The sequence below is a fragment of the Haliotis rufescens genome, unplaced genomic scaffold (genome assembly GCF_023055435.1).
Source record: "Haliotis rufescens isolate VD_foot unplaced genomic scaffold, xgHalRufe1.0.p SCAF_2, whole genome shotgun sequence".
Taxonomy (NCBI): Eukaryota; Metazoa; Mollusca; class Gastropoda; order Lepetellida; family Haliotidae; genus Haliotis; species Haliotis rufescens.
Window position 1 is genome coordinate 27,482,034 of NW_025963890.1, and position 25,941 is coordinate 27,507,974.

The 25,941-nt window shown below is 40.4% G+C and overlaps 1 protein-coding gene across 4 annotated transcripts in view; it reads left to right on the forward strand.

Moving 5' to 3' along the window:
- The window catches only part of LOC124110926 (nuclear factor 1 X-type-like), a 334,632-nt gene that overhangs the window by 112,765 nt on the left and 195,926 nt on the right, over positions 1-25,941 (forward strand). For all 4 annotated transcript variants that reach the window (XM_048399803.1, XM_048399804.1, XM_048399802.1 and 1 more), the window contains exon 2: positions 4,674-4,829. In XM_048399803.1, the coding sequence (XP_048255760.1) occupies positions 4,674-4,829 (156 nt within the window). The remainder of the gene's footprint in view (positions 1-4,673; positions 4,830-25,941) is intronic.

Here is a 25,941-nt window from a genome sequence, read left to right on the forward strand (position 1 = left end):
GACCCGTGACACAAACAGAGGCCTGTCAAAATGGCAATGGAAGAAGAAGTACAAATGGTCATAAGAGAGGAAAAATGCTTATGAGACAATGATGAATTTATTTGTGTGATCCCATTTGAGACATTAATCAACATATAAGTCAATAACATTTCATATCAGGACTATCAGGCCCTCCTTTTTATTTAAATAAAAAGTGCTAAATGTGTTTAAAATGAAGGTGTATTGGTAGCATAGCTTTCGCATTGGAACTGAATGCAATATCTATGCAGCCAAAAGAAATACCGGTAGTATCGGGTTTGCCAGCGGTTGGCAGCGGAATACATGCACAGATCTTATGGGAAACTTGCTCAAATGTAGCAGAATAACTGGCTGTATCCTCAAAAAGCTGATAGTAGTTAATTGACAACACCTTTTCTGGAAAAAAAGTGTGTGGATAATGATGGGGTTAAACAAATAAGTTAAGGGCAAATTATTTATTTTTCGTTAGTCTTACTCAAAGACTTGACTACAAAGCATAAAATCTGTGGCATTGAGCATCCAGTATTCATATGCTTCAGAATTGGTATCTAAATTGTGAGACATGTTTTCTTGTATCAGTTATCGCAAATAAATGGACAGTAGTCAGGTATGGTCTCCAAACATAGGTGAAGATGTCTGACATCTCGTCCATCTGTCTACCAGATCCTTAACAATAGTGTGGTAGCCAAGACACACACACATCATGATCTGGTAATGATTTATGTCAATGAAATACATATAAATTAATAGGGCTGGACAATACACCAACTGTAAGATCTGATACTTATCACGATACCTACTCACAATCCGATATGTATGACGATACTTGCATGTGCTGTTATCTGTGGCGCGTACGCCATCTTTTTAATAGAGAGGATGGTCAAATACCTGGCACCCTGATGATTTACAGTTGGCAGTGTCAAGATGGCACAACAAATGAAAATATGTATGTTTTCACTATTAACTTGCACTACTGTTTAGTGGAGTGGAACACTTTTTAAAGCTTTTGTGGCGATCGGTGGCTCTCTATGGTGATCCGATGGCGATCAATTAGCGATCTGATGGCGCTCTGGGCGGAGCGCCACGGATGTTTGTGCAGGGGAGTCAACCGGCGGCGAACATTGAGATCAGTTAGCGATCCGTTAGCGCTTTTGGCGCTCTATATGGCGCTCTATAGCGCCTAGTGGAATGGGGGTATAACATTCTTGATGAACTTAGGATAAATCCTTTGATGTATCTCGTTTCACTACTAAATAACATTTCTGGTGTCCCCCGCCGTGATATTGCTGGAATATTGCTAAAAGCGGCGTAAAACCATACTCACTCACTCACTACTAAATAAACACAAATCTATGTCCAGATCATTATAAACAAGAAGTAAGTTACACATTGTTTCTTAGATCTCCTTCATTGAAATTCTAATCATATGATAACATTAAATTTTGCTGTACAAACAATACAAGACCATTATGATTTCTTTATGGCCGCTTTGTTTGTTGTGTTTGGGTCAAGGTGTTTTTTCCACTAGTACCCACCATGCCAACACAAACAAGTAACAAATCACACAACCAGGGTATATATATACATGACCAAAGTATCGATATGTATCCTTGTTACATGTCCTAGTCAGCGTGTCTTTGTACAAAGCGATCTTAGCACTAAAGTGATCGTAACTCCCATACCAGGGCCCACTTGCACAAAGCGATCTTAGCGCTAAGGTGATTGTAATTCCCATACTTTAACATAGGCTTACAATAATCGTAGCGTTAAGATCGCTTTGGGCAAGTTGGCCCTGAACATTAACTTAAAACAGTCATAGCGCAAAGGGTTCTTTGTAGAATGGCACCCATGACTGCTCAGTGATGATTATCTACTGTCTGGATCTACACACGTTAGTTAATCCATTGGCATTCTGATGTTCTTTTCTCAAGATGAAAGTTTTAGTATTTAAATATCTATAGAATACTAAACCAGCTCCTATGTAATACCAGAACTATTTACGAGTGTCATAAAGTTGGTATTACAGGGGAGTGAGTGTAGTATGTTTTTTATCAATTGACGCTTATAACTTTTTTTAAATTTCACTGTTATTTGTGAATAGGCAGACATCTAAGCAATCCACAGCATAATCCTTTTGAGTTTGACAGGATCATTCAGGAGTCTCTTCCACAAAGCTATTGTCACACTAAGGTTATCATAACTCATAGACTTAGGACTGTTGTTGCGTTATGATTACCTTATGGAAAGGGGTCCTGCATCACAAAGCTAACAGTCACGTCACAATATCCTATGACGTAATTTGTGGAATTTTGTTGCAAGATCCACCGGTGAAACAATGCCAAATGACAGGGTTGCTGGGGTCATTAAGTGTGCATGAGCTCCTCTCAGTGATCTCTCATCTCTACACGCAATGCCGTTGAATAAGCTGTGGGATGTTGGGACTTTTCAATATGTGTTATGTGAAACTTGTTCCTGCAGTACACAAGCACACGCTTTGTATGTGCAACAGAGCTGTATGTTTTTAAAACGGGACTTGGGGGAAGGAATCTCTTCACGGGTGAGTAATAAATATGAATTCCAAAATGGGTCTGAGATGGCTTGTTGAAAAATAGCTTGCAAGTGTCAAGATAAATGATCAAACTAGGTATGTTAACGACCATGTAGGCACTTAAATAGAGATTGCAATTCGTGAACCATTTCCAGAAATAATATTTCCAGCGATGATTGACCCAGAAGGTAGTGCACCCACTATCAATTCATACCATCTAATTAATCAAGTCACCCATACTTCAACAAGCAAACATACATTCATGAAAAATATCCACTGAATGCAGCGATAGAAGCCAGCAAATTTAGTCCACTTGTCCTCATAATTATAACATATAGCAGATCCCTTAAAAATGGCAAATTTCTCCTAATTCTTATGAAAGCAACTAATGTCATATTTCGGATTACACTTTCTAAGTAACGTACAGATTCCAGTAATTCTTTTGGTTGTGTCCCATCCACAATTAGAACCCACACTGTCAGAGTCAGGTCAGAAATAATGACTGTTTGATTACTTCATCACTGACAGACAGAAACTGATGACAGAAGTGATACCTATCATGCTGATGGTGCAAAGCTCTAGATGAGCTTCATATTTGCATAACATATGCATTAAATAAACTGAAATGCACCGACAAATCAACTACGCAACAAAAAATATAAAAACGCTATTGAAATAAAACTTGTGCATGTATTACAACTGTTAGTTTGAAAGATTGCACATAGTCTGTTTGCACATAGATTGTGTATCAGCTGATTGCGAAATTCACTTACAGACAGTTACATTAAAAAAACCTTGTGTGACAAACAAACTCAAATACCAACAGATTCCAATTGAGAAGTGCATCGTGCCAAATCAATGTATCTTCAACGGTTGCTGATTGGTGATAATAATCAATGTTATGTTTTGCAAACAAGAACAGCTTCCCAGAGAGGGACACAGATGCTGACAGGTATAATACTATTCATTTAGTTTTAGTTCATTTAACAAGGATTGTTACGAAACAGGTACCCAAGTTAAATTACCCAAATGTCAAGAAAATAGGTGGTAAAAAGAAATGAGTACCCTCTAAAAATTGTGGATCCCCAAACACAACCAAACCCCAGAGTAAAATACCCAAATAACCGACAGCTTATATAGAGCTCTGTAGTCAGTGTGACCAATTTTAAAGGCCAAAATATCTATTCAGATTGTGAAAGCAAACTCGAAGCAGAACTTTTGCCATGATGAAGGATGTTGAATTGTCTGCATTTATTTTTTGTTAGGCAAGTTTGATAGTAAAAGATGAGAAGTTGAATTAATTTTTATTAATTTTTGCAATTCTGAAGTACATTTAAGAAAGTTTAATTATCATGCTCCCATATTCTACTCGTTAGGGGTCACCCATGTCCCCCTTTGCGCCTTGAAGAGGGTCATTTGCTCCCAAGGGTCAAAGTTCTCGGTGCAGCCCTGCTTTCATGATAGGTGGCTCATTTCAAGCAATTGTTCATGTAGCAATTTGATTTTTTATGTACATTCACTGAATATAAACGTTTCTTTATAAACATCAACAGAAACATTCTTTGTGTATTCTTTGTGTATTCTAGTTTACCCTTATGCAACCAAATGTGATATTCCAGGAAGATTCAAGTTTGCTACTGTTACTGAATTTTTGCAAGTCATGTTTCCCCTTTTCATGACCTTATAATCTTTTGTTGCTAATATTCCAGTCACATTCAGGTGAGCTACAGAGCCTTGTAGTCCAGTATGATTGTATGTAACACAAGTTTTATCTCTTATGTTCAAGAGAGATGCAGAGGCAGTATACTCATCTGTATTCTCATTACAGACATGATATATGCTGATTTGGTATCCTGCATCTCACAGTGTTTGCAATGATGGCAGTCCTGGGGTTCTTGAACTTTGCTTCTATAATATTTGGGTCAATGGAACCCCCAAATTATTAACTTGAGTAATAGGGCAATGACAAGGACCGATGTTTTTTATGCTTAATTTCGAACACTGATCCCCTTCCTTTTAAGGGTAAACAACCTGTTGCACTATTCTCTGTGTCCCTCTAATATGTGCACTCACTTCATTAATAGTTGTGTTTTTTTTGTTTTTTTAGGATGAATTTCACCCGTTCATTGAGGCCCTACTGCCGCACGTGAAGTCATTTTCTTATACCTGGTTTAACCTTCAAGCTGCCAAGCGTAAATATTTTAAAAAACATGAAAAAAGAATGTCAATGGAAGAAGAAAGACGTGTAAAAGAAGAGCTTCAGGTAAACAGAATGTGCCAATATCAAATATGACCAATTTTATGTGCATGTTACCTTGATTATGTTTATTATAGGCAAATGTAATTATGAAATGGAGAGTTATTTCTCAAAATGCTCTTAAATACCCCTTTTGATGTGCTGCAGCTGCAACTTTGCTTTCAGAAATATTCGTTCTCTTCCCAAGACAAGAGTGTCCACTAGCTTATATCCAAACCTAGAGATAACCAATCAGGTTGCAGTTCTTAGGATGGCTTAACAAAGATGACTACCATAGACAACCTGGTCAATCAGATAACAAAAAGATTTGAGATTTCATCCCTGACAGGCAGACAAAATAACAGTTTACCACAATAAAGATACTTATTACTGCTGCATTTCGCTCTTACAATTATATAGGCACACAGAAACCAAAGTATCAAGTAACACTGCACATCACAGTAACATGAAATGCACAGCAGGTGTCTAGAAATAGCACTGCATCTCGGTCACTGCGGTAAGCGTTTTGCTATTTTGCTTGCTCTGGCTATTCTCCCTCAGCAGTAGTCAAACTCAGGGTTACAATTAAACTCAAGAACATTACTAACCCAGTTAAAGATAAACAAACTTGTAATGTTAAAACAATGAGGAAATTTGTACTAACCTACAGGAATACACTCTAGGTCCTGACTAACGGGCTACTGCCACTTCTTGCTGCCTCATCACCTATAAACTGGTGGATTGAGCGAGCACATGTCTGTGACAGCATCTTCTTGAGTATGTTTACCACCACTCACCTTCTTTTTGTGGACGCCTCTTGTCAGGGCTCGTGTGCGCATCTTCTGGACCAGCAAGTAGTGAGGCCGCAGGTGATGGTCAGAGGTCCATCGCTTGTGGTACATCAACATCGTGTTTGTGACCGTCATTCTGGCGACAACTCAGTGGATGGAGCTCTTTCAGAAAGCTCAACATCTATGAATGCTTTTTGTCACGCCCATTGGCTGGTGCAACATTAGCTTTCCGTCCTCCTCCTTGAAGTTGCTGACTTGCGCCTTACAGCATGTCGAACCATCCTCCTTCACCCTTATGTTTGACAGAGTCATGCCACCCCAGACGCATTCTATCTACCATTCTGGCACGTATGCAGAAAAGCCTTAGCCTTAGATGCACTGTCTCATCCATAACATCTCTGCACGTAGTGCTTCGCCTCAACAGATTGCTGATCTCCTCAACTATCTACATACCTATGGCAGCCACCAACTTTGCTAGTCGTGACACAATGATTTTGCTCATCTCTGTGCTCAGCTAATCCTTCAAAGATAATTTAGTGAATATTCCTGGTGGGAAAATCTTAAAATTTAAAATGTAAGATGATTCTCGCTTGAAGTTTAATATCTTAATTTCAACAAACTCCTTGATGGAAGAACTGATGATGACAGGGTTTGATATAGCTATATTCAAGCTGCACAAGTGCAGGTAATACAATGCTTGTGCAGTTGACTTGTGCAATTAGCATGATTAGTTTGTACACACAATCTTGAAACGTTTGATTCAAGATCAGATGTCTCTGTGTAATACATAACATGTAATGGTGGAGAAGTTGAATTTGCTGAAGTTTTACTCACTGTGTTAATGTGGATAAGACTTTAAATTTATGAATGAAAATGTCTGTTAAAAACAGCCATCTATCAATACATTCTTCCAGCTATCCAGTAAGTTGATCAGTACTGAATGAAATTGATGTTTCCAGTACATGAATAAACATGAAAATAATATACACAAACATATTTTCAAGTCTATTTTCTCTTTCAATTTATACCATACGAAGGCTGGTAAAAATCTCTAAGTCTGACTAACTTTCAACTATCGGCCATAACAAATATCTGTTGACAAAATGGTGGCACCCAGACGATCTCATCAATAATCAAGGTCTAATAATAATCTAATGTAATAAAATGGGTCTTGTGGCGCGATGTGCACCAAATCATTTGATTAAAAATATGAAGAGATTTTGAAAATATCTGTTGACGCCCAGTTGATGGTACACATGCTTTGCAAATCCTGCAATCGACCGAAATCTGCATGGCAGTTTACGAATCGGGTGTCAATTTCCTAAAGTGATGTTGATTGGACTATTCATAGACACGTTAGTCCAGCCAAAATATAACTCCATAATTCCGACCTAGTTCAGCAAGGGTGGAAATTGACTTACACAGTCTGTTAATTCCTTTTTTCTAGGGAGGATGCAAATGCCACTGTTTAACGTTGGGCAGCTATGTTTAAGTCTGGTAGATCAAGAGTTGAGGATCGATGAACCTAGGTCATGACATCTAAGTCAAAAGACGATTACCGATGCCTACTATGCTCTTTGCTTCATCGCCTGAGAGATTCTAACAAAGAAAAGCAACGAGGAATGCTGACTGATGACCTATCTAGTGGTAGAGCATCTGCCCAGAAAGCGGAAGATCTGGGGTTTGATCCCTGGCTGCGTCATACCGAAAGACGTTAAACGATGGTACCCTGTATGGTGCTCGGCAATAAGGGGCTGGTCGGCTCGGAGTCAGTATACTATGTCTGAGTCGGGTATTCATTTAAACTGCCTGCATGGTATCTCAGTCCAGACTAGTACAAGCAGCCACACACACATGTGCGTGCACGTTGTTATGTAAGTGGAATAATCTTGGACGTGACGTTAAATGCAATTTCCCTTCACCTCACAATAATGACCTCAAAGCTGCCGTGAAGGTGTTTTTCAGGGTGGCATCAGAGAACTTCTTCCTGACTGGAATTGAAAAGCTTCACTATCGATATGAGAAGTGTATTGAAAGGCAGAGAGATTATGTTGAAAAATAATTTTAAAAACACATTCCCAATTGTTGGTTTTGTTTGTTAAGCTTAGGCTAAACTTTTTCACCAGCCCTCATATACAAAAGAAAAGAACATACTGTAATTCAATTTGTGATAACATGGTGCAGCCAATATTTTGTTAGTGCAACCTGATTTATTTACTTGTTTGCACCTGGCGCAGCTGCTAAAAAAGAAAGAATTTTTTACTTATCCTGCATTACTGCTTAATGTCTCCTTAATGCATATCACTGATTGTTCTTGACAGAGAAAAGAGCTGTGTGAAGGTCTTTGCTTGAAGAAGTTGTTCCAACTAACTGAGAGGACAACCCTATCACGCAGCTCCCAAACTACCAAAGGAAGTGACGTCACAGATCCACACATTACTCTTGTCACTTGCTGAGAGAAGACCTGTTTTTGATCTGTAGCATAAACTTGGTCAAACTTTTACATGTTTTGCTTCTTGAGTTAATGTTCATTGTGCTTGTGTTGTGCACACGGTTTGTATCTTGTGAAACATTGTATGTTTTAACATGTGCATAACTTTTGTACACCTGCTGGCGTTTTCTTGAGAAAGAAAACAATGGTAAACCCAGGTGTCTTGTTGTTTCAAGTAGCCATCTTGAATATTTTACGTGGCCAGTTATTAACTGGCTTGATTCTATATTCTTCTTGCTTTGTTCCCCACCATTGGCGTACCCTCGCAAGTATTTTGTCTTCGTTTTGTTTGTTGTCTTATGTTTGTCGTAATAATTGTTTTATAAACACACGCAAATTATAGCATACATAATTGGGAGGGGACCCATTGTGATTTTACACTGCTTCATTGCAGATATCATGCCCTCATGCTCAAAGTGTCGGCGTGGGATCTCCACCCCCTGTGCCTTAATTGTACAACTAAATGTCCCCAGGGTCATAGATGTACAGACTCTGCTTTCACCCACAGCTTTCAGATGGTACCTTCGTATGTCCAGGGAACTGAGAACGCAACAGGCCAGGAAAACACCGGCGCCAGATCTCTGACTTATCCGAGTATTCGCCCACAACTAGATCAACTATCTCTGACGACAACTCCCCGACCTCCATTACTACAATGATGTCGGGCCCCATGGTCTCAGTCTCTACCCAGAGCTCCCTGACGACCACTCCTGAATCTATCTTAACGGTGCCTATCCAGTCCACCGGACAAACGCATGGCGCCCAACAGGCACCCCGCCTATCCCAGACGCCTTTAATTGATGCCCCTCTCCTCCAGTACATCAGTACTTGCCAGCCATGCAACAGACGCCAACGCCTATTGCCCCAGCGCCTATAAAGATGCCTCTACAAGCGCCGTCCACAGCGCCCCTGCAGACGCCTCTACTAGTGCCTATACAGATAGCGCCGATGCAGACGCCAGCGCCTCGTCGGACGCCTATACAGACGACAGTGCCTCGTCGGACGCCTATACAGACGCTTTTACAAAAGCACTGTCTACAGCGTCTACAGCGTCTTTGATTGGGCCTCTCCCAAGTGCGCCTCTACAGATGCACACCTGGGACAACCGCATAGACGATTAGACGACGAGCCATTCCATGATATCCTTGTGGCTTCCTGCTCTCATTCTACAGGCCTATGAGATCGTCAGCTCCCCAGGGCCAACTACCTACGGAGACCAGAGCATTCGCTGGACACTTGATTGGTGTCCATACAACGGCGCTCCAACATGGACACTTGATTGGCGTCCATACAACTTCCCAAGATCCAGGAAGCGCCTAACCTCATGACGGTTCTGTGGAAATCTCCCGCCAATTCTCCTCGTCTATGAACGTTGGTTGAACGTTTCCTCGGAGAAACGAACGTACTCTCAAAGATCTCCCTACCCTGATATTATCTGCACCACAGTTGACGATCACAAGACCACAACAGAATCATCATATGCTTCCCGGTACCCAACTGGGTCATCGTTCACAACACCGGACCAGTCGTCACTCGTATCATGGGGATCAACTTGCCCCTACACCGGCAACGTCACAGTTCCTGCTCAGAACTCGGACACACCACTGGTCTGTCAACCACAGGGTTCACAGGGCCGTGTGTGGAGCTTGAACTAGTCCACTCAGGTTACAGTTTACTGCACAGGACGACATACATGTCACATGTCAAAAACTATTACTGTAAACATCGTCGACCGTAATCAGGTCAACCGACCTTATGGGATCCGTGCAGTGTATTTGTACAGACTGGCTTGCGTAACACTGCAACCACTCGACCAGACGCCTGTTGCTGTATGACTCAATCCCGAGTCTCAGCCTTCGCTCGAGACGAGACAGCTCTCAAGACCCTAGGTGTCACAGCCAGCCTTCACTGAGGCATCCAAGTCCGGCTCATATCAGCCGCGACGCAACACCCTCCAGCCCCAGTGGTGCGGCACCACCTCAACCTCTCAGGGTAGAGGAAAAGGCAGGGCATCGGGCGCATAACAGTCCCGCCGTGGCCACTCCAAGGGAGGTAAGGCTGACCGCAGGGACTTCAAGTGAATAGCCAGACAAGCATGACACCCCCAGCCGTCCAAGTTGTCAACACTCCAGTACGTGGGAGACTGGGTCGTTGCTGGCAGAATTGTGAGATCCTGGGGGACCCATATGTCACCAACATCATCCGACATGGGAACAAGCTGGTGCTTATAGACGACCCGTCGCTACATTGGTACAAGCTGGCGCTTATAGATGACCCGCCGCTCACATCGTTGCCCATAGCCACCTACCCTCCTACTCAACAGCAGCTACCAATCCAGTACATCTCGGCGCTGCTGGACAAGAAAGCAATAGAGGTTTTACACGCCCCAGCCATAACACCGGGCTTCTATTCACCTGTCTCCCTTGTCCCCAAGAAGAACTCAAACACAGGATGACCTCGCCGCTTTCAACAAACGCTACCTGGCGTGTCCAACTTATCTCAGGATGACCACCTGCTGCTGCTGCGATCCCGGATCCAGGCACAGGATGTATTCATCAGCCTGGACATCGAGGACGCCTATTGACATGTCCCTGTACATCCCGACGACCGGGTCCATAACCAATGGGCGGTTCCCCCATTTGGATTTTCTTCGGCACCGTGGCTACACACACAGCTTACCACCATCCAGGACATTCAGTTTGAGGCATACATAGACTGGCTCCTGAATCATTGGGACACCGTCACTCTACTTCGCCGCAGGGACTCTTGGCTCCTGTACCTATTTGGGTGGAAGATCAACCTCAGGAAGTCAGAGTTGACACCCTCAAGTCGCCTTCAGTTCATCGGGGGCCTCTTCCAGACAGACCTCGATCTCTTCTCTGTATCCAGAAACCGGTGGGGGCGCAGCAGGTGCACCTGACTCCAGCTCTCCACCTACCATGCACTCTGCGCCAATGACAAGTCCTCCTGGGCCTCCTAACCTCAGCGCAGGACTTTACCTACAGAGGAAGGCTCCAACTGCGCCCAGTTCAGATGTTCCTTCGTCCTGGTGGTGGACGATGGAATCAAATGTCTTAGGCGGCATCACCTTGACAGGACTTATGACCTCTCTGCGCCTTTTCGTAGACGCGCCCCTGCAGTGATGGGGCAAACACCTGGAGGGACAGGTTGCCTCGGGGCTGTGGTCCGCTGATCAGCGCCTATGGTACATCAACAACCTCAAACTGGAAGCGCTTATCTTGCCCATTGCTCACTGGAAGCAGGCCCTCAGACACGCCCAGCTCTCCAACCTCGACGGATAACATCACTGTCGTATGGTGCCTTCGGAACCAAGGAATGACTCAATCGGCTTCGCTCCTTCAACAGACATTCCGATTGTTTCACCTGGTGGATCATCTGGGGATTCAGTTCCAGGTCCACCTCATCCCTGGCTGCCGAAACATCCCAGCGGATGCCCTCTCTCGGCCAGGCAAAGTGGCTCCCACAGAGTGGAAACTTCACCCAGATGCCTTCGCTCTTGTTTGTCGAGACCACGGTCTCCCCAACATAGGCCTATTCGCCACCAGCCAGAACTACCAGATCCCGACCTACATATCTCCGGTGCCGGATCCGCTGGCTTGGGCACTCAAAGCTTTCAATGTCCTCTGGGAAAGACTAAAAGCGTACGCTTTTCCGCCACCTGTACTCCTTCCCAAAGTCGTCCAGAAGATCAGATCGACACGAAACCTCAATCTGACTTTGGTCGCGCCCTGGTGGCCAGTGAGGGCTTGGTTCCTCAATCTCAGAGAGCTGTCTGACGTCAACCCACTGCCACACCCAGATTGGCTAAATCTGCTGATCCACCCTCACAGCAGACAGCCACACCCTGGACCAGACAGGTTATGACTTCACGTCTGGTCCATTTACAGAGAGCATTGAACGCCAAAGGCTACTTGGCCGGAGCGGCTAGGGCAGTCATGATGGCACATCACCCAACCACCAGGAACCTCAATGATGACCAGTGGCAATCCCTCGAGAGCTTTTGCAGGGGCAAGCACCAAGACCCCACATCTGCATCGCATCAATTCCTGGCCGAGTTCATGCTCCATCTGCTTCACAAGTGTAAGCTGAAGGGCAGTATCATCAGAACCTATCTTGTGGCACTCAACTCCGTCCTTGCAGTTCCGGAAGATCAGCGCATGACGTAACTACAGGCTCTGCTCCGCTCACTGAGGCTAGGAGACCAAAAGGCGGAATCTCGTTCACCAGCTTGGGGCTTGAATGTCATTCACACCTTGCTGAGAGTCATGCCCTTCGAGCCACTCGAAACGACGTCATCCTACAATCTGATCAGAAAATGGTCTTCCTACTGGTGCTCGCCACAGCAGCCCGTGTCAGTGAGCTACATGCCTAGAACATCACGCACGTCTGCTTTGAGCATGGAGCACACGGAGACGTGCATCTTGGACTGTGCTGGGACTGCTTCACCAAGAATCAATTCCCATGACAGCCAGATAGATCGTTCCTCATCCCTCCCCTATCGTCAATTGGTGGCGCGGAAGATGAACTAGAGCTCCGTCTATATCCCATTAGAGCACTCATTTGCTTTATCAGACGATCCAAGGAACACCATAGACAACGACGACGCCTCTTCATTATGGTATAGAGCTGAGACCTCGCAAGCGGAATGTAGCCGCAACACAAATGCCCTCTGGCCTTCATTCTCCAGGCCTATGAGGCTGGGGGATTGGACCCCCAGGCTCCAACAACCCACATGAGACCCGGGCGATCGCCTCCACTATGGCGCTACACAGCAACTGAGCTCTACTTGCCATCATTGAGAGGTGTCCTGGTGATCAAACACATTCACCATATGCGAGATGTCGCATTGGAGGATGTGCTAGGCACGCACAACTTGGTCCGTTAGTAGTGCCCAACAGGCTACTCTACTACACCTCACTGACCTCGCCTCCAAGTCCAGAGCCGGCCTTTCGACCTCCCCTGGCGTAAGCCCTGAGTAGTATAGGTAATGGGGGTTCTGCCGCAACCCCACTGGAGCCCGATTTATATACCTATACCGCTACTACAGAGGGAATTTTTTATGCAAAAATGATGAAGTTCTTTGTTCATTTTACTTGGAGACCAGACTATATTCTCTTTTTCGAAATTGGAAAGAAACAATTGATGACCGTATTTGGTTGGTTTAACATCACTGATATAATATATACCCTGTGTAATTCTCGCCATTTGATAATTTTGTCCTCGAGCATAAATGTTGTTGACATTATTATATACTTATGTAAGCATTCGTCTAAATTATTGTAGTGTGAGCCAATGTTTTCAAGCAATGTATTTTTAATCTCCAACCAGTTCTTTGTTTTTGGCACGGAATAATTGACGCGCTTGTTGTCTCCCCTGTTGTATGAACTCTCTTTTTTCTCGTCTTCGCTAATACCAATGGTCTTACGATAATTTGATCGAATCTCCTGCTTCATTGCATTGTATTTGGTGAGTTCTGACAGCACTAAATGAAACTCATCCTCGGATATCTTGCAATCAGCCAGTGCTGTTGAAATATGGTCCTCAATGCTGTTCAACTTTGCTTCGGCGAGTATCCGAATATTATCATGTTTTAATGCTTTCTTTTGCAACTTACGAGAAATATATTTTATCGCTATTTCTGCAAGTCCTGAGACTCCGGCGGCTATTCCCATGCCAAGTACGATAGGCGCAGCGATTATAGTTGATAATAAACCAACACCGGCTACACCGAGTCCCATGGTAGCCGTTACAGCTCTGCGTTACTCTTTATACAATCCAAGTCTTAACTCCCTCTCCATCTCTATTTGATGTTTTATGTCGCTTATTTGATGTAATCGAAATCCATCAACAGTATCCATCTTTTCAGATGCTTCATCGAGCGCCAGATTTAAACCCATAGTGTATATTATTATATCATATAATAGTCTTTAATTGGTCTTGCGTCAATGTTTTGAGAGTATACATCAACCTTATTAAATGTATATTATACGGCATAAATATCTTTGTATAAGAGAAATGCTATCACCTTTATTAATTTGAACCCCCTCAAGGGTTGCAACAAGTGATACTCCCAAATAAATAATACCGCAACGTCGACTCGTGTTGCTTGAGCCATTTAATTGATAGTCCTGGTAATATCTCGAAGGCATCTTCTGATGCATCCCCAAACAAGACTTCAATAATAATTGTAGAATGATCAGGTATATCCTTCAAGTTATCTTTTATATCATTGCATTCAGTAACCAAATTTAAACTAACATTTTTTACTGCCGGACGACTCAATAACATATTACCTGGGTTTTCTGGCAGGGGAGAGACTAACACACTTTTTCGTTTTGATGGGATATAAGCCCCGAGTACTATCCCACTATTTATTATCTTAGTTAAATAACGTGCCTTACCCATCATCACATACGGTGGGGTAATGACGATATTCAAAAGCCAGTAAATTTTTTCTTCGATCATAGTCCATTTATTATCATCGTTGCGAGTAAGATTGTATGAAGTGTTTTTATTGAGTCTACTAACGTCGACATCGCTTAAATCTCCTAGATTAACTGGGAATGAAACTTCTTTCTGCTTGTATACATTATCTTTTAAGTGTAAAGGGTTGTCATCGATACCGGGTTTAACGAATCCTTCTGTGTCTCAGAGATCGGAAAGCGCAATTGTATTACATTGTCTAAGGTTATGCGATCCGGGGCCTAATGAATCAACCATTATTTATAATATGGAGTGTTACACTCAAGTATCCTATACACAATGCTATATGTACAGGTTGATTTTTTACATCTAATACAGAAATTTTGAGGTCTGAAATAATACCCCGCTTTAATTTTTTATATTGTAATGATGAGAAAGATTCCTTTCTACCGCTTTTATATTTTTCTTCTTTGACTGGAATAGCTCTTAGCAGAGTTGAAGGACTTTCGAGTTGAATATTATCCGTTGTACTGATCTGGGCCTAGATTTTGAAACGATCTTAGCCCTAAGATTATCGTAAAGTTATCGTAAGGAAATCGTAGGCTATCGTAGCCTATTTTCGAAACTATCGTAGCCCTAAGATATCTTAAGTTTGTCGTAAATCTAAGATAGCCCTATACCTGTCGTAAGTTTATTTTATCTTCATCCAAGATGGCGGCATACTTTTCCATAGATATTTTGCCAAACAATAAGTCTGCTTTACGTTCAAACATTGGCATTTCATTTGGTAAAACTGAGTGATTCAAATTGACACTTCGAAAACAAAAAGAACGCATCATGGATTTCGCGTCAAAAATTTTCTCAATCGCGACAGCGATCCACATAACTGTGGAGTTGATAGCTTACAATATATTTCTATCCGAGTCCATGCAGAAGAAGTGTGAAACAACATACCTTTTCGATAATTTGGGAGGGATAAAAAGGGAAGGTGTCGGCAGGCTACAGTAATGACCGTGACCTCATTGATAACTCAGGGGGAGCTAATCTTAGTTCAAACTCTAGTTGAGAGTGGTTTCCCTTTGTACTCGCCCGGGACACCTTGCTCAATGGTACAGTTTTCATAAAGCGCAGAGTTCCGCTGTTATATTTTCTGGATCGCATTTGTGTCAATGCTTTAGTCTTTATTTTCGCATTTGATAAAATTATATCAATCTACATATGTAAAAATAACCATAAAGGTTTCGCATAAGTTTTTACATCTAAAATCGTGTGGGACGGGTGGTTTTAATAATTGAATTTTAACTATACAGTGTAGTATTTATTGACTTAACAAGGAAATACATGTGATCAAATATTTGTTTTCAATATCTAATATTTTTCTTGCAAAAGTAATTGTAATTTGTTTCGTTTTAAATTCAATACCTATGTTATCTATATCATCTTGAAAGACAAATATTTGAAAAAAAATGATTAAAAACTGTTTGTTGATCAATTGCATTCTTTAAAAACATTGATTAACGGCATATAGATGTATTCAAGTAAATATAACAATTTACTGAAATTTTGACAGTAAAAGTTAAGCACAGATTTTCGTATCGACAAATCAAATAAAAAATGGTTTCCCATGCTCGTTCTGGTTCTCGTCAAAATGTAGCATAGTTTGCAAATTCCAATATATGTTCGCAGAAAAAAAAGTTTATTGAATGAAATATACTGATCAATATAAAATACACATTTTCAACACAATAATCTTTGCATTCAATAAACCGGTTTTAAAATAATTTGGTGTTTTTAATATTTAAGTCTACATCTTCCCGTTTTATGTTTAAAAAATATATAGATATACTTGAGACCATTCAAACAATAAAATCGTTGTCACGTTTAGGGTCAACGGACAAATACTAGTAAATGATCCTCAGCAATGCTGTCAGACAAGCCAAACATCATTGAACTACGTTCTGGAATAGATTTGACACATTACAAAGTATTTCGCTCCTTAGTCAGATTTAAATGAAATCAGACAAATCAGTTTATTAGCTCTACTTAATTTAAAAGGATAGAAAATGACTACATTATATGTATGTTTACGTTAACTTGTGGCTTGTTCCATGAGACAACATAACTTGACAATTCCGAAATTATCTCTCTTTGCGAACGAAAATTAGTGTCACTTATAAATTTTGAAAAGAATTATGGATCTATATAGATAAAAAATAATTTCATCATCTAAATACTTATAGCTTGATATTGTATTTAAGTCCTTGGTTAATTCGCGAAATATATTGGATACATAAATAACAAAACAAACTTAACAAGCTTAGATTGTCATAAAATCTTGTATGTGGGTGCGCAGCTTCCTGAACAATTTTTGTTTTGAGTGTTTCCACGTATAATGTTGGTGTTTACACTAATATAAACTTGACTTTTGACATAAACATAAAAATAAACAGTATACATCACTTAACATCAGACTTGAACACGCATGTTAAATGCTGAACGCATATGCAGCTGGGAAATCCCCGTGACGTCACTGGGAAACACCCCGCTTTTTCAATCTCTAACACAAATGAGTTCTCTGTCAGAGTTACGACAGGTATCGTAACTCTGAACGATCTGCGACAGGTTTACGATAGTTTCGAAAATCTATCTTATCTTAACCTTAAGATATCTTATCTTTGAACGTAAGTTGTTAAGTTTTATCTTAGCTACGATCGTTTCGAAAATCTAGGCCCTGATCAAGATGGATGCACAACTCTTTATAGGGAACTAAATCGGGCAATTTAACTCCATGCACTGTTTCGTTGGGTTGTATTAATATCATTCTTACTCTTAAGTAAATTTCAATTCCAAGTGTAACTGATATGTTCGGGGCAAGAATTATACTCTTTTCTTCAGAGTTTAAAATCAGCATCCCATTCGACTCATTTTGTGTGAGACTAATTCCATAAGGCTTAAAAATTTCATCATTGAGTGAGCATACGCTGTAATACCCATCAGGTATAACAATGCGAGTGTGATCAATACCTACTCTACCTATAAAAATCTCATTATTATCTCTCGCAGCATTTATATTGGTCCACCGCGGGTAATACGTTACATCACATAGAGCGACTTCAAGTTGACCAGCCGAGTTATCGACAGTATGAAGCAGTTGAATAGACTGACCATTTGTTATTCCTTGGAGTGTAACATACATATTAACTATACAAAGATACCATATCATAACTTAAATATGAAATCAACCATTATTTATAATATGGAGTGTTACACTCAAGTATCCTATATGTACAGGTTGATTTTTTTACATCTAATACAGAAATTTTGAGGCCTGAAATAATACCCTGCTTTAATTTTTTATATTGTAATGATGAGAAAGATTCCGTTCTTCCGCTATTATATTTTTCTTCTTTGACTGGAATAGCTCTTAGCAGAGTTGAAGGACTTTCGAGTTGAATATTATCCGTTGTACTGATCTAATCAAGATGGATGCACAACTCTTTATAGGGAACTAAATCGGGTAATTCAACTCCATGCTGTGTTGCATTGGGTGGTATTATTGGGTTTAGCCAATAAAATCCAAGTGTATTTGCTATCACGGTAACTAGCGATAAAATTGTGCATGATTGGTTCCACAATCCGATGCAATTTTGGCAGAACCAGTTAAACTTTGCCATATGGTGTGCCACAACAGGATGTGGTGTATCACTTTATGCCCCAGGATATGAACTAAATAAGTCTGTTTTATCATTTCACGTGTACTATCAGATTAGACGTATTCTTAAAGAAATTAGTGCTCCATTACCGCAGGATTGAGCATGGAATTCCACAAATAATCCGTATAAGAGGGCCTTCGAATGTATAAATTGTATTGAATTTAATGTTTCTATGTGTAAAGATTGGCGTATTAAAGGACTTAACCACAGTCTAGGTGTTCCGTACAGTGGACAAAGAACAGGTTAAAGAAGAAAGTGATGATTTAGTTAAAAAAACTCATCAACCATTCAATCCAATTAAGTTGTTACAGAGAAAACAATCTTTTTGTAAGAATGCATAATCTTTACCACGGCTGGGAAAATTTCCAGTAACGATTGGAGAGGAGATCTTATGAGTTTTAAGGGTGGTTTAGCTTATATTGTTACAAAATTTGTGCAACATAACGATACAGCAAACGCTTGGAATGAATTTCTTAATGATAAAACAGAAAATAATTTTACTAGCCCAGGAGTTGTAAGAATTAATGAATCAATAAGAACTTATGTATGGGCAGTTCTTGGTGCACAATCGCAAACACGAACGGGAATAATTGGTTCTGGGACGGCGCTCGATGCGCAAAAACAGTTTGTCACAAACGTAGAGGATGCTATTAATTCATCCGTTGACTATACATGTCTCCGAGTAATATGGAACTTAAGATCGTTCAAGTGATAGGCTATAATAATAAAATTGTTATTGCTTCCGATCAACAAAAACCAGGTATTATATTCAAATATTAACACCGAATTAATAACGCAAACAAACACAGGCGAAACGGGAATAGTCAAGCCACAGCTACCACAGCCATCTACTGACGCACAACCACAAGTGCCACCACATATTGCCACTAAAAATCAACAACATATCGATGAAAAAACAGCGCTTATAGTAGGTGCAGTCGCGGCTGGTTTACACATGATTTGGATAAATAGTCTTTAGCGGATACGTACAACAGCCCAGCAATTGCTACGATCAGTGCCCACAAGTTTTGACTAAGCCAAGCGGCGGTCTTTGCAAATAAATTCAAGAGCCAGGAAACAATACTCCCAATTATACCGGGAAGTGCAGATGCGGCTTTCCCAGCGAGCTTTCCCAGTGCTTCTCCTAATGCTTTTAAATGCTTTTTTATCCACTCTTTTACACCACCCCTATCACTAGGAGGCGTGCCACCTCCTGTACCGCCTGTACCTCCGGTTAAGGCGAGAGTCAAAGTCGATATAATAAATCCCAATGCGGTTAAAATACTGGCAATGGTTATCCCCTGTTCTCTGAACTATGTTTTAATTTTATCGGCCAGTGTAGTATCATCGTTGAGGACTTGATCGATAGTTTCTCGAATTCGACTGATTTGTGAACGAAGTGCCTTTCTATTACTCAAAGCTGCTTCGAGGCGAGCCGATCTTTCGTCTTCTAAGTCATGCAATCTTTCTGCAACGCGGCGTCTACTGAATTCATCACCCGCCTGTTCAAGTTTTCTTTTCTCTTGATCTATATGCTTGTCGAGTTCAGATAGCTTGGCTTTATTATTGATGAGTTCTCCCCGCATTGTTTGCATTGCCTTGTCAAGGCCTCGTAATTCCCTAATACTGAACTCTGAGGATGGTACCTGAAACGTGGAATTATTGTAGTAGGTATCCATCTGAGGCCAGCTTCGAGCTTTCTTCCAAATTATCTTTATCTATAGTACCAAGTTCAGCACACACAGTCTTAAGAACCTTAGTAGTCTTCGCGTGAGTAGTCTACAAAACCTAATTCATTACGAACAGTGTTGATGCCATGTTTACTGGCTATCATAGACAAGGCTAGGGGCTTACGAGTACGAGAATTCATAAGATCAATATCCGGAGAGTCACGCAGTCGAAATATTCCTTTACTATCTATCGTAAACTTTGAATAGTTACGACCTATTGGGCTTTCTTTTAAGGCATCGTAATAATCATTAACGTTTGATTGCAAAAGTTCATCGTTAAGATTCATAAAGCTGGTTTCATCAGTACCCTCTTCAATTGTACTCGGATTATCAAAGTTATCTAGATTAAAATCATCCATTTTTATATTAACCATAAGGTTACATAATTTCAATATAACAATGTCTTCGCAATACAGATGAAGTTAAACCAACAGCGTAGACTTCGAGATCCATTAGGGGTCAAAGCAATTCGCCAGTCTGGAACTATAACTAATAACCCGAGTACCAATGATCAGAATCAAACACTTCTGGTTCACTTTCCTAATCTAGGAGCTCACGATGTGTTAGTTCCAGGAACTGCCCGACTATCATTTACAATTATTTTAAATTTTGCCGACGTTAACAGGGAGCTCGTTCAGAACATAGGTTGTGCGATTGTTAAGAAAATCGCGATTAAAATTAGCAGTAATGAAGTTTTGAGTATTGACGACAGCGATGTATACTTCTGTTACATGGATCTCTGGAGAATGGCTAAAGAACGGGAAAACTTACATTACCAAGGTATTTGAAATCACAAGACATTGAGACTGCGTGTGGGTGCTTCTAGTGGTGATAGTACCATCGTAGTAGATAAGGCTGTTGCTGATGCATCAGTTAACTGATTCTATATTCCGCTTGACTTTGAATTACTAGATAGTCACATGCCCTTCTATCAAGCATCCCTAGGCGATAGGTGAGAATACGAACTCACTTTTGATGACTACAGCAGAGTAATCAAAGTCACTGGGGATGAAACGGCTAGCTATTCTATTGACAATATCTCACTGGAGTATGATATGATAACAGATCCTGAATTCGCCAGGAAAATTCGTAACCAGTATACTGGAAGTTTAGCCATTTTGTACGATCGCGTGCTTCAACACCGAAAGATCACCAGGAACAAAAGAGATACGACGTGGAATATCAATCTAAACGTCCCCGCTAGATCATTGAAATGTTGTTCGAGGGCCCCTCTGATGCATTTGCAAGAGATACAGAGAAGTTCTACAACCCCAAGATTACAAAAGTAGTATATAGTCAAAGCATGCGAGCATATCAACAGTGGGATGAGATTAAAAAACTCCCTTCTATAAAACAAAGCCCAGAAGTTAACGCAGTCGTGAAAGATCTGTCTCTCGTGGATGTATTGATGGCTGAATTCCGCTGTGTATGCGCTATGGCTCGACATGCGAACCATGGACGATGACCAACTACACGTTAGTGGGCGCAGAATAGAAAATGCTAGCGAGGGTGTTACTATGCAGATAACGAAGCTCCAGGAAGCGGCTGGTAAATTAAACATATATTTGTACGTGATTATGGATGCGCAACTTAATATACAGGTCATGTGAGGTGAAATTGGGTTTAACGTCGCGTCCAACTTAATATACAGAATGGAAGATTCGTGCAAGCAATCTATTAATAATCTTTTACCTAAAGAACCGCACTGCGCTATCATCTGCGGGCAAACGGGTTGTGGAAAAACATCTTTATACAAAGTCATTATCGGGATGTTTTCGCCCATATTATTATTCTGTGCCCCACTATAAACGTTAATAAAACATACCTATCGAGAGATTGGGTAATGAATGATCCCGGGGTGTATAAAGTTGATCCGGGCGATCGACTTCAAAACTTTTTACGAGTATGTCACGAAAAATACAAAGGAGAATCAACCCTTTTCATAATAGATGACTGCAATGCGAGTAAAGAACTTATCAAAAAGAAAGATATGCTTTCATATTTAGCATTCTCTGGACGACATATGGAGCAAAGCGTTTGGGTACTTACTCAAAAATACAACTCTGTCCTGAAAGATCTGAGTGAGCAGACCAAATGGGTAGCCCTGTTTCATTGCAAAGATCGAGAGTCATTTGAGGAATGTCTACGCGAAAATGATGTTATTTCTACCAAGCTCGAACGTGATAAAGTCAGAAATCTGTTAGCAGAAACGAAGCACTGTAAACTCGTATGAAAAACGATCAACCAGCTGCTTATACAATTGCTTAGCAAAAATAGCAACTGCTGAGCAAATATATAGGAAAATAAGAGCAAACATTTAGCAAAATTATAGCAAAAGTATAGCAAAAATAGCAAATATAGCAAAAATACGATAAATTGAACATTAGCGGTTATTATGTAATAATGTGGCTTGAAATCTTCATTCTTTCGCAACAGTTTATTATTTCAAGGTGTATTGGATATGTCATATTTTATTATGTTAAACTTAAATATCTCCTTAGGTATTAGATTATGGAATGCGACGAACTTATCGAACAAACGCTCAAAGAACCTGATCAACATGTAGATCAACATGTAGATAAATCTTTAGATATAGGTAGAGAAAGACTCGCGGCTTTGGTAGCCGGTGGAAAATGCTCCCAATATTTTGGGGAAAATTATACCACTGAAAAAATTGATAACATGACCGATGAAGAAATTAAAAAACTAGTCTATACTGGGAGCTGCCATGACTAAAACAAAAGGTTCGGCTATGTTACAACTATACACAGTCGTAGCTAGTACATTTCTCCCTATCCCGGCAGAACATCGCATGTATTTATGCAAATCTCTCGAGAAAGACCCATTCATCAAACACGCTATAAGTGCAGTAAGCTGTGAGTTTTATCATAGATATGGAATGTTCTTAGCGCCGCTGACCATCGCTTTAATAACGGCTAGGTATTGTCAATTTAAACATAAGTGCCCACTTACTAATAATGGAAACTCAAGTGACACCACAACAGATATCACAACAAGTGAATGAGGAAATAACCCTGATTGTATCACAAGCGATTGTACCACAAGTGAACGAGGAAACACAATCACAGCAAGTGAATGAGGAAATACCAGCGATTGCGAAATCACAAGCCAGAGTGACTAAGAATCCTCGAAAAGTCGCAGCTGTTAGGAAGGGTGCACTAGCGAGGAAGTAAAAACTAATACACAATTCAAGTATTGAACATAGTCGTCCGATTAAAACTTGGGCTGCCTATACACTGGGGGTTGTTGCTATAACAGCGGTATGGTTGTTTTATAAGACCGGAGAAGAGAAAACGTCACCAGCGATTGCACAATCACAACAAGAAGTTCAATTAGAGTTAAGCCCTCATATAATGTTATAAAAGCAATGACTACTCCAGTTACAGACGGTAAAATGTTGGTAAACGCAACGTATCATTCAGCGGTGGTCAGCGGCTTGGCCATTGGCTATGCTCGTATAGCTAAAATGATTACTAAAGCCACACCACCCAAGCTAGATTTTAATGGTTATGATATCGGTATGATGATTCTTCATATGGGACTGGCAATGGCTACAAAAGATATGCTAATCAAACAAGGGCTTATCCCAGAAGACATAATGAAGTAATTAAACATTTGAATATTTTATATTATTGAACATTTGATATTTTATATTCATATAAAACATTTGAATATGGCAACAATTGCGATGATGGTCGGTGGGGCTATTGTTAATGCTCTAGCTTTTTCGGGGAGTAATTTTTTATTTTCTAGTATGAGAGGAGAGGAGCGTAAATGACATAATAAAGCATTAGAACAACTCGAAACAGCCTAGTCACAATGGGCCCGAAATAGGATGTTAAGATTAGATTTTATCAATGATGAACTGCGTAAAGGACGTTTAAGGACGTTGAATCTGCCATGCATGAATACTTCCTTGTTTATGGAAAGAAACTTGATCCAATACCGAGACCAACAATCTCTCAGTTTTATACACCGTCAGAGGCTCAGAAAGACTGCGAGATAGCGTCTATAATGTTTAGGTTATCAGTCATTGCTATTTTTAGCTACACAATAACTACGCATAATCCATGTTCTATTGCGTATCAACCATTAATAATAACCCTGACTGGCTAATCTATAAATAGCGATAACAACTATGACTCACCAGTGGAGATGTGATTTGCATTTAGACAAATGATATGATAGATGTATAACTATGAATCTCTGCAGATTTACACTCATGGGGAAGCCGATTCAATGCAGCCGACGTTGTGTGGGTGTTTACTGTGGGATCTATTCTTATTACATCAGACAGGGAAATATAAATAAAGTTTGTTCTGAATGTGGGATTGGGGTCAAAGGTCGTTATTGTTTATGTAAGAAAAACGGTGCTGATAGGGTCAGGAACCAGATTATTTACGCTAGGAAGAGAGATTACATCAATGAGAGGAATAGGTTGGGGAGAATACGTATTTAGATATATGAAAAACAACCATTTAGAGATTTGACTCATTTTGCATATACCATTCAACCACAATGGTTTTTGTGAGAGAATTGAAGGCTTTGGCAAAACAACGTGGTCTACATGGTTATTCTTGAATGAGAGAAACTGAATTGATTGATTTACTCGGTTTGGAATACAACAAACCCACTGTCAGATAACTCAAAGCTCAAGCGAAAGAAAAGTGGGCTGAGAGGTTATTCTCGAATGAGAAAAGCTGAATTGATCGCTTTACTAGATAATAATATATCAGTTGGCGATGTTGATAATAATGAGTTAAAATTTGTAGCCACAGCCGGCGTTGGTAAATATCTAAGAGGTCGGAAGATGGATAATAATTCCAACATGGATGTTAGTGATGTTAAGCCCATCGTATCGAGCAAACTTAATGGGGAGTTAGATGATTTAAATAGTATAAAATACCAGCTGACGGTTAAAATGTCATTGAGTAAAAGTAACGCAGACGATAGCACTGAACCTTATTGCCGGAGCAATCAAGAAGTTATAACCGAATCCGATACTATGAACACATCATTAGATACATCAATTCAGAGGATACAAGAAACTTTAGAACGCTGGACTAATAGAGGTTCGGGTTGGGGTGTGGATAAAATCGATAGTTTATATTTAGATATAGCAAATTATATGCCTTTCAAAGGTGGATCTTATATAGATTTACCCTCATATTATAAATAGAAAAAAGCCATAATTAATGTTAAAAAAAAAGTCGATGACTGTTTCAGAATGATAAGATCTGCATTTTTCCCCGCAGATTCTAAAATTGCAAATAGACCTTCGAGCTATCCCCAAAACGATGCACTCAACCTTGATGGTATAGACAACCTACACCAATCTCACAAATTGATAAGGCGGAAAAGCAAAATAATTTAGCTATAAATGTTTTCGGTCATTCTTCTAAAGGAATTGTTGTACACAGGATAAGCTCCGCCCAAGAACATATTCCCAGAATCAATTCATTTCTGATCGAAAAAGATGGTAAATGTCATTATACATGGATTAAGAGTTTAAGCAGGCTATTATGTGATCAAACAACCCATAAGGAAAGAAATATTTCTGTGAAAGATGTCTGCATGGGTACAGCAGACAAGATCTATTAGAAGCGCATAAAGAAGACTGCAGAGGTGTTGGATAGACTGCTATCAGGATTGATATGACTAAAGAGGGAAAAAATATACTAAAATTTGAACATTATTGTAATCAAATGCCAGTACCTTATATAATTTACGCTGACTTCGAAGCACTTATCAAACCTATAGAAAATACTGAACGCAATACTGAATGTAGTTTTACGTACAAAACTCAAGAGCATATTTCTTGTGGGTTTGGATATATAGTTGTAAGGTATGATGGGAAAACAAACCCTGTCACAGAGGTCCTGATGCAGTGGGAAAGTTCCTAGAATATCTACAAAACGAAGAGAGAATAATCGGAAAATTTATAGCGTA